Raw genomic sequence first — 14,100 nt, forward strand, 5'->3', positions numbered from 1 at the left:
ACAAACCCAGATCCCTGCTTGCTTCAAGAAGTTAATAACATTCTAGTACCTAAATAACAAACTGAACCGACTCAGTAAAGGACAGAGAAGCAGTAGCTGGTGAATCAGCCCGTTTTCATGCCTCCTGACAAGCTAAAATCCTAGTTTAGGACTCAAACATGGTTTCACTACAGGCTTCATCAGCATCTTCTATACTCCCAGTTCTTTCATTCAATTCAGATCAAGACTGAGAAGAGTGCTGGTTTGCTCACATATTCTTGATTTTTCTCATATTATCACCTACCAATAGTCAGTAATATCACAACTTGCACCTCAATCACCAACTTCCCAAGTCTTTTCAGTGGGACAAGTCCACTAATAAGTGGAAAAAAATGCAAGAAAGGTCAACAAAGCAAAGATCATCCTTAGTGCCAGTGAGACACCAAAAAAATTATATAAAACCCCCAAGTCTTATGATGATTGGTATGTACTTTATCACAGAATTTTAACTTGCATCCATCATTTTGTCTTTAAAAATATCTAGCAATTCTTTGTCCAAGTGTCTAAGAAATACTTGCTGAAGCTGGAGTCAAACCCTGGAAGTTCAATCACTAATATGTTCCAAGGCAAAATAAAAACTACAATAACATCGAGAAACACAACTGCTCTGCTTAATGAAATTTAGCTCTGCTGTTTCAGAGAACAATTAAGTTGGAAATTCTTTCACCATGTCTGAAAGTAGTCTTTAACTAGTCTGCCATTCAAACTACATCTAAGCCAAGCAGCTCAGAGATGTAAAGCTAAGTTCTTACATACATCACTTTACACAGTGATGTGGAAAACAACACTTTCCAAACGTTTGGTTGTGAGTAGCTACTAGTTTTTGATGCCCATTTTTAAATGACATACAATAGTTTTTCCTCTCTTAAAGGTAACAGTAAGCTCTTCCCATAACATCCTGCTAGTTACAAGTGCACTGCCAAATTCTGACAGCAGCAACCCACTAGTAAAAGACAAGCTCCATCTGACAGACTGAAGAAACCATATTTAAAAAACAAAACCAACCCACACCAGCATTAATACAGCATATGATACTGGTGAATCAGAGATCTGTGTCATTGCAATATTAATATTTTCCAAAATTAAAAAAAAAAAAAAAAATCAAGAATGTTTTATGATGTCATCAAGCAAGCATTTGATACTATACTACAGAGACAGACAAAATTTGTTCAGACAAAAAAATAACACTGGATAGCAGCTTTTGGCTGTTTCTCAAGTCAGGAACCAATACAAGCAGATTAAGTGTCCACAGTTGCTCTCTAAGCCAACATCTTCATTTTAGTCCAAAAGCCCAACCCTGGTACTGTACTTCAACCCCAAATACACAGTAACTGCCTCAACCCAACTTGGAAGGGTTAGTTTTACAGAAAACTAGCAAGCAAAGTTGACAGTTAATACAGCCTGTAGTAACAGCCACTGCAGTGTCTCTCTCAACGTGACCAAAAGGCATTCATGTTCTTCACTGCTCAAATCAGAACAGATATTTCCTAGGCTCTCCCCAAAACACTTCTTCCCAGGTAACTCAATAGTTTCCAGAGCTCTGAGGCTCTTAAACAAATGAACAGCAATCAAGGATAAGCCTGACTTCACTCAATCACTTCCGCCTCTACCTTGTGGGCACGCAGCTTTTGCTAAGCATACATGCAAACAACAGGAATACCTCCCTGCAGAACGTGAGCTGAGCAAAGCTAAGTCCCCCTCCATCATGACTAAGCCACCGTCAGATGCCAACCCCCAGTTATTCCAACCGCCACTTGCGGCAGAAGGACAAGACGCTCTTTAACCAAAGGCATTTCAGCAGATGACTACAATGAAGACAGTATGCCCCATTTAAATTAACCAAAAATTTACCAACAGATGATGTTGGTTTTCACAAGGTAAATAAGACACTGGGCTTTAATTCAGCATGCCATCTAAGAACACCATCACATAGTTAAAACCTCAGAGGGTTTATTTAAAAGATCAAAATTATAAACTTAATGTATTGACTGTTTGCTTTTATATTTAAGCACACATTTTTATTATTAAAAAATTGGAAAAAAAATACTGAATTCAGAGTATAAAATGAAGGTAAGGAAAGAAGCTGTTCGAGCAAAGAACCACCAGGATTTTTTTCTTTTACATGACTGTTTATGAGAACACTGAATTAGCAAGATAAACAGCCCTGCTTTTTCAAAATCTACTTGAAGGGACTTCACTTCCCTCTTTTTTCCATTTTTCAAATACTTCTCCCTCAGTCTTATCCAAAGAAGCAGCTGACACTAACTATTTAAGCACTTCACTTTCCTCCACCCCTTCTCCTGACAACTTTGAAAAGCTTCTCCCACATCCTCCTCTTCACAAACTTCAGTTCACCTATTCCATTCACCAGCCATCTCCTGCTTACTTTCTCAAAACCCATCAGACAAGCCTACAGAAGAAAAACATACAGAAGGCAACGAAAAAAGACACACAAAGAATCCAATCCACTGACCTCTAGCTCAGGAAGTGCCTGAATCTCAGCCTCTCAGAGGAAATCTGAGGAGGAGGCAGATTCTTGTTTTCAGTTGTTCTTCTGCAAACATCTGCTACTCTCAGAGGCACTACTGGGCTGGCTGGACCTCAAGGATACTCACCACAGCTGTCCTCATCCCAGCTTAATCAAATTCAGGCAATGCTGATTCATAATAGCTAGTGTTTTCCTCTTGATCCTGTCCCCCTTTCATCATCCTCTCTTTCCTTTCCTAACCCTTACTTGAAATTGCACTTAGCTATCTCAAAATATCCTTAAATACTGATGTGTGTATGTAAATGCAGAGCTGTATAACCATGACCAGAAGCAGAAACTGGGGGCTAGAAAGGAAAATAAATAGATACATTTAAGCAAAATATCCACCAGAAAAAGAAACAGAATCCAATTACCTTATCTTTTAGCCACCAAGTGAATAAAAAAAACGTTGGGAGAAAAGAGAAGTTTTCTGACAAACATTTTCAGAGATAAGTAAAACACACTAAATGCTGCCAGATCCCCTCTGCATAGATGTGACTCCTTCCTTCACCTCCTGTAGGCCACCTGTTACAAAAAACTGTCCCAGGACAATATGAGAATGTTTTAAAATTTGCTGTTCATTTCAGCTCATACTGACAATTCCAAACACCACGCCAACCTCATGCAAATTGCTCTCTGACCACCAACACAGGAAATAAGCAGGAATTCCGTGTGACTACAGAACACCTTTGGATACCGAAGACGAAATAAACCCTAAGTAGCCACAACACCATCGTCGACTTCTTGTCCTTATTACACAACCAAGTCAGTGCAGATGCAGCACGAGGTGTCACTAAGACAGACCTCTGAAGCACCCTTTGAAAACTCCTTCTCAACAACCACACACCCAAACGCTTCGGCTTAAAAATACCTCCGTAAAAACCCTGACTGAGGAAAATCTCCCTTCATAGATAAACCCCCACGAGCGCACCGCAGACCAAAGGCGAGCACTCCTCCTTCTCGCCACCCAGCGCCGCCAGCCCCGCGCAGTCACGCTCTCCCCACTCGCACCGCAGCGCCCACCTTCCCGCCCAGCCAGGCCGAGGCACACGGATCCCGCGGCCCCCGGTCCGGCCGCCCTCCGCGGCGCGCACGCCGCAGCGGGGAGAACCCGGCTCCGAGCGATTCGGGCCGCGCCGCCCGACCCGACGCTCCGGGACGGACGCCACGGCCGGGCCGCCGCACCCCGCCTAGGCCCCGTCGCGCCCCGCCCCCGGCCCCGGCCCCTCAGCGGCAAGGGCGCCCCGCCCGGGCCTCACCTTGGAAGCGTCGTCCGCGACGGAGAGGCGCGAGCATCGGCGCGCCCCGTAGCCCGCCGCCGACCTCCGCCGAGCCGCCCGCCGATCCACCTCCCGCCCCCCCGCCGGCCCGCCTCCCCGCCGACCCGGCAGCCGGGCCACGTCCCTGCGAGCACCGCGCAAGCGCAGTCGGCGCGCAGCCGCCGCGAGGGGCAGCCCTGCAGCGCCGGGCCCGGCCCGCCGGGATCTCTTTCTCGCGCCGCCGTGAACGCGGGTGCGGCCGGCGCCGGACTCCCCGCGCGTGGCCGCCGATAACGGGCCGCGCTACTTTCGGCGGCCGGGAGCCGGGCCCGACGGCCGGGGTGGCCGCGTGGCTCTGGCCTCGCCGCCTCCGTTCATTCGCCGCGAAGCCGGGTGGTGGCCGGGTGGTGGCCGGGTCCGCCGAGCCCTCCTCGCAGCTCCGCGCCACCCCGGCGGCGAAACGCGACGCGGGCTGGCCCTCACCTCGTCCCGGCTCTTTCGGCCGCCGGCTCCCGCGTGCCGCCGGCCACGCGACGCGCCGCCTCGCAGCGCGCGGCGCTGCCGCCCGTCCCTCGCGCGAGGCGGTGACGACCAGTGCCCGCTCCGTCTCAGCGCCTCCCGGTGTCGATATAGCGTCCGCCCGGCAGCCGCCACCGTACCGCCTGCACCGTACCGCTTCCGGCGACGCTGTGCGGCCGCAGGCCGGGGCGCTGCGAGCCAGGGGCAGCTCCGGCGCGAGTCCGCCTGCCGCCGCGTTCGTGCAGAGGCGCGAGCAGTTCCAGGCTGAAGCCCGCCGGGGTCCTCGATAGTTAGAACTCTCCTGAAAGCTTAAAACACAGAAACGAAGAACTCTGCCAGCAGACGCGCGTGCTGCTCCGTGGAACGACAATATTCAGGACCGGGCGGGTAGCGGGCTTCGGAAGGCGCGGCTGTGCGCCCCGAGCTCACCAAAGCACCGCGAACAGCGCGGACTGAGAAAACACACGCACACGCTCCTCCTGCTGCTATTGAAAGTTACCTGCAAAAATTACTTCATCGCAATATCAAAAATCGGAGATTTTACCTCAGAGAGTTCGGAGCCCTTCCGAACTGCAGCCACGGCTCCAGCTGGCATCGCGGGTGGCAGCATGAGGCCTCGAATTTGTGAGGGCGGGGCGTGGGAGCTCGGCGGCCCTTAGCAAGGAAAGCGCCGAACTTCCGCAGCTGGAGGGGAGCGCGCCGCTTTCTGTCCTACCGGGGGGAGCGAGCGAGCGAGCGAGCGAGCTTGCTTGCTTGCTTCCTTCCTTCCTTCCTGCCTCCTTCCCTCCCTCCTTTCCCTCCTTCCTTCTTTCATCCATCCGACAGCTGTAACGCGCTCTTGGTTTCTTCGACCAAATACCAGCAGCTCTATTTTAGCAATAGCGTTGAATTGGGTTTTGGTCAGCTTACCATTCTAGTTATTTACTGATTGGTCAACCGCGACAACGTTCCCTAGGAAAAAAAGTGAATAAAGTACTTAATAAGATAAAGATCTTTAATACCAAAACCATTGTTTTTCATCCCGTGCTGCCGCGCGCCCCGTGCCGGCACCTGCCGAGGCAGGCGGTAGGGAACCGCGGGGCGGCGCTCTGCCGGGTGCCGCAGAGGGGCGGCAGGCGGCGGCTTTTCCCGCGCGCGTCACACCTCCGGAGCTCAGAGGAGCGCTCCCGCCCTCGGGCCCCGTCCCAGGCGGCGGCGCGGTGCGAGCGCCCCTCCGGGCCGGCAGAGGGCGCGCACCGGGCTCACAGGAAGGCCGTGCGGCGGCGCCCCGCCTCGCTGGGCAGGCTAGGACCCGCGACTGCGCAGTGGGAGCGGCCTTTTCCCCCCTGCAGTCGTTGCAGTTGTCGTGCGGAGCGGGCCCCGGCCTAGGCCTAGACCGGACAGTACCTGGCACGATGGTCAGTACCGGCCCGTACGGGACCCCTGCGCATAGGAGTGCTCTGCCTTCCGCTCCGCGACCGCCGCGCGACTCCGCTCGTCCGGATGGAGCCCGATTAACCCGGGCCCGCCGCCGGCCGCTGCGGCTCCGGCGTGGCAATGGCCGCCCGCGGCACCGGGGCTGCGCCGCGAGGCGGATCGGGGCGGCTCCGGCGGAGCCCTGCGGTGGTCCTCCGGCACGGTTCGGCTCGTCCCCTCCGCCTCCTTCCCCCGCAGCCCCTCGCGGCTCACCCTTGGGCCGCGGCCGGCACGGTGCTGGGTCGAGACCGGGCCTCGGGCGGGTGGCGGCGAGCGGGAGCCGCGGGCGGGCGGGCGGGCGGCAGCTGGGGCCGGGCCCGCTGGGGTCGTGGCTGGGGAGCGGGCGGCTGCCTCGTCCTGCCGTGGGGCGCTGCCCTGAGAGCTGCGGGCGTGGGGGGCGTCTGAGTCGGGGCGGTGCTAGGACGGCTCGTGTTTTTGGTTGGGGGAGTCGGGGTGAAATGGCCGAGCGACTGCTCTGTGGGAGTGACTGGCAGTGAGTAGTCGGGGCAGCCTATGCAGAAAACGTGTCATTAGTAGATACAATTTCTCTTTCTCTCTTGAAAACGTGAAGTCATGGGCAGAAAAGTTTGCGTAAAGGGTAAAAATCCTGCTTTCTCTTCCTTAAGATGGTTTTAATCTCGTTGTATAAGAAAACCTGTCATTTTATTCCTGGTCCACTACAGTTTTATTAATAATGATTCATTTAGTTTGGATGGCTTTGGCTTATGTGGTTCCAGGTCAGTAACATCTTATTTTTCTTATTCAAGGGGTTTGTGAAAGTTGTCAAGAATAAGGCCTACTTCAAGAGATACCAAGTAAAATTCAGGAGAAGGAGAGGTATGGCTCAACTCCCTGTATTGCTGAATTACATTATATTGACAAATATTGTTACTTCTTTTTAAAATGTTTTCCACACTGTAACTGTTGTTTTTCAGAGGGAAAAACGGATTACTATGCTCGCAAGCGTTTGGTAATTCAGGATAAAAACAAGTACAACACCCCAAAGTATAGGATGATTGTGCGTGTTACTAACAGAGACATCATTTGCCAGGTAAGTTCTGTGGTGTTGCCACTTATTTGTCAGCCTCCTGGAAATGAACAGAAAAGGGGGATTGATGGGGCACTTGCTGGTTGTTTTGAAGCCTAAGCAGTTCTTATATTGCTCTCTGGCTTCTTGGAGAACGATCTTTGAGGTTGACACAATGTCAGTAATACACCATAGTCCCAATACAGAATAATTTTACTAATGTCAACATTGTAAAACAAGGTTGTGATATGAGATTGTACTCTTCTAATGATGCTGAAGTATGTTAAAGGTTTTAGGGAAAAACTTTTTTTTATCTTTTCTGCTGTCTTTGAAGTGCTTTGAAAAGAGAGGTTTTTTTTTTTGTTTGCTTGAAAACTGCTGTGTGACCTGTCAGCTCACTTCTGTTATGTAGTATCTGAAGGTGCCCTGGCCTTCAAGACTTCTTACTGTGATATTGGATCATGTGAAGCTGATAGGCCTTAAGATCGTTTCACAGAGATTAAAGGAGACTGATAAATAAGAGTAGTAAGCACCTTTTTGTGGTATGCAGTTGTATGTTGCATCACATAATGCAGTTTCTTACTGTGATTCATTTTCCTGGTTCATTTCCAGAATGTTCTATCATAATACACATTGGTAAGGTTGAAGGTAGAAAGTTTTCTTGTTGTTTCTTTCTCCATTAAATAGTTTTATCTATGGAGAATAGTAAAGAGTGCCGCTTTTAATCAGCTCAGACTAAACTGTATGACCTTGATGAGCTTGCTTTATCTCTGAAATTCAAAACAAAAAGTGGTGGCAGGTACCATCTGAGCAGTTGTGCCTTTCCAGAGGTGGAAACTCCAGAGAGAGGGGAGCAACTTTTAGAGGCAGAGGAGGTGTGGAAGTCAAAGGGAGACGGTTCTGATACTACTGCTGTCTCACAGGAGACCCCTGAGATTACAAGGATCTTATATCTTAATGCAGTCACTTCGTAATGAAGTGTCCTCACAAACACTCATATTTTTGCATTTTTCGGAGATGAGTAGTGTTCTGTGTTATTTGAGAACCACGTGCAGAAAGTAGGACAGAATCCATCTACATACGTAAAAATTCTTTGAAGTGTTGCTTTTGTTGGCAGTTTCCTGGTCTCTTGTTTTATATGAAGACATAAATAAAAGTGGTTGCCATCATTTACTTTCTCAAAGCCAAATATGGATTTGAATACTTCAGTACTTGAGGAGTTAATTACGCCATAAGAAATTTCTGAAAAGAAAAATGGAATAGAGCTCCTTGAGCTCTCAAGAAAAGCAGTTTGCTGGACATTTCTATACAAAGTTCCTATTGGCTTAAGTAGATATCATAGAAGTGGTAAACTGAGCCCACGGTTACAGTGAGAAAACTAATGGTTGTTTTGTGTTGTTTTGTGTTGTGTTTGTTTTTTTTTTACTGTTGTCAGATTGCCTATGCCAGGATTGAAGGCGACATGATTGTCTGTGCTGCGTATGCCCATGAGCTGCCAAAATATGGTGTGAAGGTTGGCCTGACTAATTATGCAGCAGCGTACTGTACAGGTCTGCTGTTGGCACGCAGGGTAGGTATCTGTCAAATTGTCTAGAAGGAGTTGCTCTGTTCTTCTTAAAAACAGGAAAGCTAGCTCACTGTCTTAAGTGGTATTGGAAGTATAGATCCAGATTCTGTGGGCTTGTCTGAATGCTAACTTGTACTCTTTACCATATAGATTTGATGGCCTCTTGTGACTGTCAAATCACAAAGAGAAGTATGACAACATGCAGTTTCAACTCCGGCAGCCCTCTTTTAAGTCTCTGCACTTAAGTTTGGTGGAGGGAGGGAGTCAGGACAAAAATGTAAGAAATGTACCTTCAATAAGAATTTAAATACATGTAAGCTGTATTCATCTATTTTCCCATGAGCTTGTGGATAGGTCTGAAGTTTATTAGTGTACCTGTTGGACCAGGAGATTGCAATAGACATGCCTGTTATATTTCAGTGGTTATTATAAGCGTTAATACTAGTATGGAATGTGTAATTTTTGTAAAAAAAAAAAAAAAAAAAAAAAATCATTGAAAGTATGAAGATTCCATTGCAACTTTTGTATTTTAATTTTGTGACTCTCCATTTTGGCTTTAAATGGGCAGAAGATCAGAAGTGTTGCTATTGTTTTGGCTTTTATTTTTCCCCGCAGCTTCTGAATAAATTTGGTCTTGATAAGATCTATGAAGGCCAAGTGGAAGTGACTGGAGATGAATACAATGTGGAAAGTGTGGATGGAAAGCCTGGTGCTTTCACATGTTACCTTGATGCAGGTCTTGCCAGAACTACTACTGGAAACAAAGTTTTTGGTGCTCTGAAGGGTGCAGTGGATGGTGGTCTGTCCATCCCTCACAGGTAATCATCTCTCTGGAAAAACTACTTCGGAGTTACCTGAGATAATTCTGTGTGTGACAGCCTACTTATAGTGTCAATTTTATGCTGAGATAGCTATTTTTATAACCTGGTAATGATTAATTTAGCGTAGGTTCTGGAATATTTTTTTGTTTAGTTGGGCTTTTTTTACTCCAAGTTGCAATTCTAGTAGCACTGCAATGACTCTTGTGACTACTAAGAGATGCTGTTAAATTTTTAGAAGCTAAGGAACCACTTCACTGCTTTCACTTAAAACCATCTGGTGTTTGAATGCACTTCAGTAAATATTCCTTAGTTTTCCTGTTGTTTCAAGACTTCAGCAAATTGCATGTAGGTGTTAATTTTGCTGTGTGTACATATGAGATCCAAAAACAAAAAAAAATTCCATTTGAGGTTTGGTCATTTTTGTCAGAGGTAACACGTGATGGAATCAAGATTTTTGGCACTAGCAGTGTCACTGCACTTGCCTGCTTCTTTCAGACAGCAAAGAAGGGAAAAAACATCTGATCTCTGTTGTGGATTTTTGTATTCTCTCTTGCTGTCCTGGAGTTGTGTCATCTTGTTCGTGTTTTTGTTTTGTCTTTTTGTATGTTTTTACTAATTCTTCATTTGTTTCTAACCTGGCTGCTGTGTGATGATACCCCAATGACTGACCACTCTGTAATAGGTCCATGGTGTGTAAATGATGGACTGCATAGTTTCAAGACGGGACTGATGGCAGCTGAGATGAACTTTAAATCTTCTGTTTCATTTTTTTTTTTCTTTATATTCATTTTCTTTATCTTTCCATTTTTAAAATTAGTTTCCTATTTCTCAGTTACCTATAGCAGAATATGAGCTCAGTCGTTTCTTTGTGGAACCTGCCTTTGAATCAGAGTGTTTGAGGAATATGTGTTACTCAGCATTTAACTGCTCTTTCACAGTACCAAACGTTTCCCTGGTTATGACTCAGAAAGCAAAGAATTCAATGCGGAGGTTCACCGCAAGCATATTATGGGCCAAAATGTGGCAGATTATATGCGTTACCTGATGGAGGAGGATGAAGATGCTTACAAAAAACAGTTCTCCCAGTACATAAAGAACAATATTACACCTGATGGGGTAAGATTTATCTGTCTGGTTCTTGTCCTTTAGTAGCTATGTAGATCTTCATGTACAGGGTTTTCTCTAATAATGCAATTAAGCTCACTATGTAAAACAGTAATGTGATTATTTTGTATGTTCCCCAGACAAACAAAAATGTGTCTGTTTTTTTTTTTTCCCATTATTGAGGGCTCTATAGCATATTGTGGGTTTTTTGAACATGAGGACTTCTTTCCTGCTTTGAAGCTTAACATCCTGCTTATTTAGACTGCATCCTAAAACAGACCATATATTTTTTCTGATACAGAAATTAACACTTAAGTTTCTGTGCATGGCTACACACTTGTTCCTAATCCTGCACTGCAGTTGTGATTTCTGAGGATCTGTCTTCTGTCAAATCTGTTTTACAAAGTGTGACCTTGCTGGTAGCTGTAGGCTCCAGGCAAATACAGAAAATGCCAACCTAGTTCTGTTACGGAACTCACCATCTTGAGAAATACACCTGGTGTTATATGTCTTATGTCAGCATGACTGGAAAATCTTAAATATACCACAGAAAACACTAGAGGATTGGTAAAATTACCATGGTCCTTTTTTAACTTCTTTCAGATAACTTGTCTGCTGTTTGGTTTCTGTTATCAGTGGCTCTGAAGTTTGGAACGTTTTTATGTTGATTTTATGGGTTGTAAAAAAACAAGTAACATTTTACTGTAAATGCAACTTTGTATACATTGCTAAACAAGTATTCATTCAGAGAAGATTTTCCTATTAAATGTCTTATTGTCTTAATTAGTCATCAGCAAAGATACTGAAATTGGGGAGAAAGGAGGCAGAATAGGTCCTCTGGTAGCTTCAGCTGTTGATCTATGTGACTGGACAGATCAGTTTTCCTGTTTACATGTTAAAGAATTATTTCTGCATACTGACCTGCTTCCCCAAGGTCTGTATGTTATAGTACTGTATCAGCTGTCAGAAATGATGTAACCTGTGCTAATTTATTTCTGTGGGTGCCAGCAGACTGCTGCTACTGGGGATGATGCAGGATCTCATGTGATTGGTTAATAGAAGCTGCTTTCACACAACTTTTCTTACTAAGCAGCTTTGTAATGTATACTGGGGTAGAGTCTGACAAGTGGTAAGATTGCATCTGATGAAAGGGTTCATGTAAAATAATTCTGGTTTAAGAACTAAGTTTTCAGAGCACTAAGCTATATAAGGAAAGTAAATTATTTGCTTTTACTCAAGGCAGAAGTGGAATAAGATTCTGTATTGCCTTTCAATTTAAGTGTAAGGAAACCAGACCATAGGAAGTAAGCTCTTCCTCTCCAAGATGCTAGCCTGTGCTTTGGAGACCTGTAGTCTGTAGTTAAGGATAAAAGTAATTCCTCAGTTTTGTATCCAACTTATTTTAAATATTTAAATATTTGTATACTTCTTGTGATGGCCAGGAATTCTAGTAGGTTTTAACAGTGATTCGCATGAAGGAAACCTATTAAAGAGAATAATTGTGAGCTGTTTTGTGATGGTAACTGGTTCTAGTGCCCTCGTTGCTGAGAATGTCTTAGTACTTGATATAATCTTGCAATGCACCACTAGAGAACTGTAACAACTTTTCCTTTTTCAAGATGGAAGAAATGTATAAGAAAGCCCATGCTGCTATACGGGATAATCCAGTCCATGAAAAGAAACCCAAGAGAGAAGTCAAGAAAAAGAGGTAAACATGAAGTTTAACTTCTCTGTGGAAGAGATTTTAATTAATGATGGCACCAAGTGGACTGATTTCTATGGCACTTGTGTCAAAACTCATTTTTAGATGAGATTAAGGTACAATGATTTATATATAACTTTGTCAGGAAAGAAAAAGCTTTTAACTGTGCAAAAAAAAAAAAAAAAAACAAAAAACCAACAACAACAAACTTGAGCAGTAAAGCATGTCTTTAGCCTGAATAGCTGGAATTCCTTAAGTGTGTGTTTTAACACTTGGATGTTTTCAGGGGCAAGGCTACTTCCCTTTAGGAGAGGGCAGGCTGACTTACGTGTCAGCACTAAACTACTTCAGTTTTTTCAGAAGAGGCACAGATATTGGAAGGGACGTGATGGTGCCTCATCCCCTAAGAGCTTACCTCCTGAGAAACTTCTTTGTGGTGCCTTAACTAAAGAACTTGAGAAATAGAGCATGACACGGAAGTAGTTCTAGCACAGAACTCTTAGTCACAGTTTTGATATTTATCAGCTTCCTTCATCACCACTTTTGCCTCTTTCTGCTTCGGTTAATATATTATACTGTGTGTTTACACTGCAGAGTGAACAGTACCAAGATGTCCCTCGCCCAGAAGAAAGACCGTGTTGCTCAGAAGAAGGCTAGCTTCCTCAGGGCCCAGGAGCGTGCAGCTGACAGTTAAGACAACTTCCACAATTTTCTATGAAGCTTTGGAAAAAGTGGCAATAAATCTATTGACTAAGCAACAGTGTAAGACTGGCTTATTAATACAACTTAAAGATCAGAATATTTTTTATAATCCACATACTATGGAGCCTTAAAGTTTCTTTTCAATACAAACTCATTCAATGAAGGTAAGTGGTAAAGACAGTGGTAGAGAGCTACCACACTAGAATTATTTCCATGGCAAGGGGAAATAATTTTGTTTAATTTATATTGTGACTAGATGGAATTTGTTCCTTCTAACTAGAGGATGACTTAAATTAAAAATAAATAACCTTTACAGGCACTTGACAATTCTGTACAATTTCAGTGTACGTAATGCTATGAGAGATGTATATGTATCTTAAGGAAAACAAACCTCCATTGTAGATAGCCTTAAGCTTTTAGGAACATGAATAGTAGTGCTTCCCAGACTGAAAATGAGTATAGCTGATAGCAATACACATTGACATATTGAACATTCCTCCACAAAGTGAAATAAGTACTTAAAGGTTCTGGCTGCTATTGAAGCAGGTACTATCTTAAGATTAAATATTTTCTATTATTTAGGGATTAGACAAGAGAACTTACTCTGAAGTTGAATGTTTGCTTAATTATAGAGGTTGTAGCTTGCCTTATTCTACAGCTGTCTGTGAAGCTGAGATACTGAAATTGCTTGCATGCTTTCACCAAGTAGGATACACTGATGAACTCTTTGCTTTACAATACTGATGACAGGAAGTCTGGCTATTGGAAAAAAAAACAGGAAGCCTGTTATTAATTGGAAACAAAAGTATACATATATATTTTTTCAATTAAAGCTCCAGCTTGGTGCAACAGCAATAAAAATAGAGGTTCTGTATAGTAAACTGCACTATTACATGTTTTCTAGTTTTTCCAAGAAGCTGTTCAAAATGCCCACTGGTACTTTGGGTTCAGTAATTTTTTTTTGCCCCAAACCTTGTAGCAATTAGTCGTGTTTCCACCAAGAATATCCTGCTTTAGATTTCAGTGCATTGCTAGTTATAAAAACTATATTAGATAATAGTAAATAGTAAGTAATTTTTCAACTAAAAAGCTGATTACAAACAGCACACACTTAGCCCAAGCCACACATTATTACATATGGTGTGGAGAAATTCCCTGATGTTAGTCAAGGAACGCAGTTAGTATAGAACCTTCAAGCAACTAAACCACTTTTAAAATAGTGAAATAAAGCTCATCTTTACTATGCTGTAACTGATTAAAGGGGTCAGCTATGTGAAGGGATAAGGACAACTGCCAGTAAAATCACTAAGGTTTTTAACTGCTTCATACCTAAAACATTAAATTAAACGTATGCAGCGAGCACAGCATTAAGGTGTCT

General features: G+C 44.5%; 1 protein-coding gene across 1 annotated transcript; it reads left to right on the forward strand.

The window, feature by feature from the left end:
- The first annotated feature begins 6,446 nt into the window (after positions 1–6,446).
- RPL5 (ribosomal protein L5) lies at positions 6,447–12,763 on the forward strand. Its single transcript, XM_079535559.1, has 7 exons — positions 6,447–6,636; positions 6,735–6,850; positions 8,262–8,396; positions 9,009–9,211; positions 10,153–10,330; positions 11,938–12,026; positions 12,615–12,763. The coding sequence occupies exons 1-7, from the start codon at positions 6,525–6,527 to the stop codon at positions 12,712–12,714; spliced, it is 933 nt and encodes a 310-aa protein (XP_079391685.1). The 5' UTR covers positions 6,447–6,524; the 3' UTR covers positions 12,715–12,763.
- The last annotated feature ends 1,337 nt before the right edge of the window (positions 12,764–14,100 follow it).

The sequence above is a fragment of the Tetrao urogallus genome (assembly GCF_951394365.1).
Source record: "Tetrao urogallus genome assembly, chromosome: 5".
Classification (NCBI taxonomy): Eukaryota; Metazoa; Chordata; class Aves; order Galliformes; family Phasianidae; genus Tetrao; species Tetrao urogallus.

Excerpts from the sequence above, each read along its gene's own strand:
- RPL5 (XM_079535559.1), top strand. The coding sequence starts at position 6,525 with ATGTGGTTCCAGGTCAGTAACATCTTATTTTTCTTATTCAAGGGGTTT. Across the intron at positions 9,212-10,152 it reads GGTCTGTCCATCCCTCACAG|TACCAAACGTTTCCCTGGTT; the intron begins GTAATCATCTCT and ends GCTCTTTCACAG. Across the intron at positions 10,331-11,937 it reads ACAATATTACACCTGATGGG|ATGGAAGAAATGTATAAGAA; the intron begins GTAAGATTTATC and ends TCCTTTTTCAAG.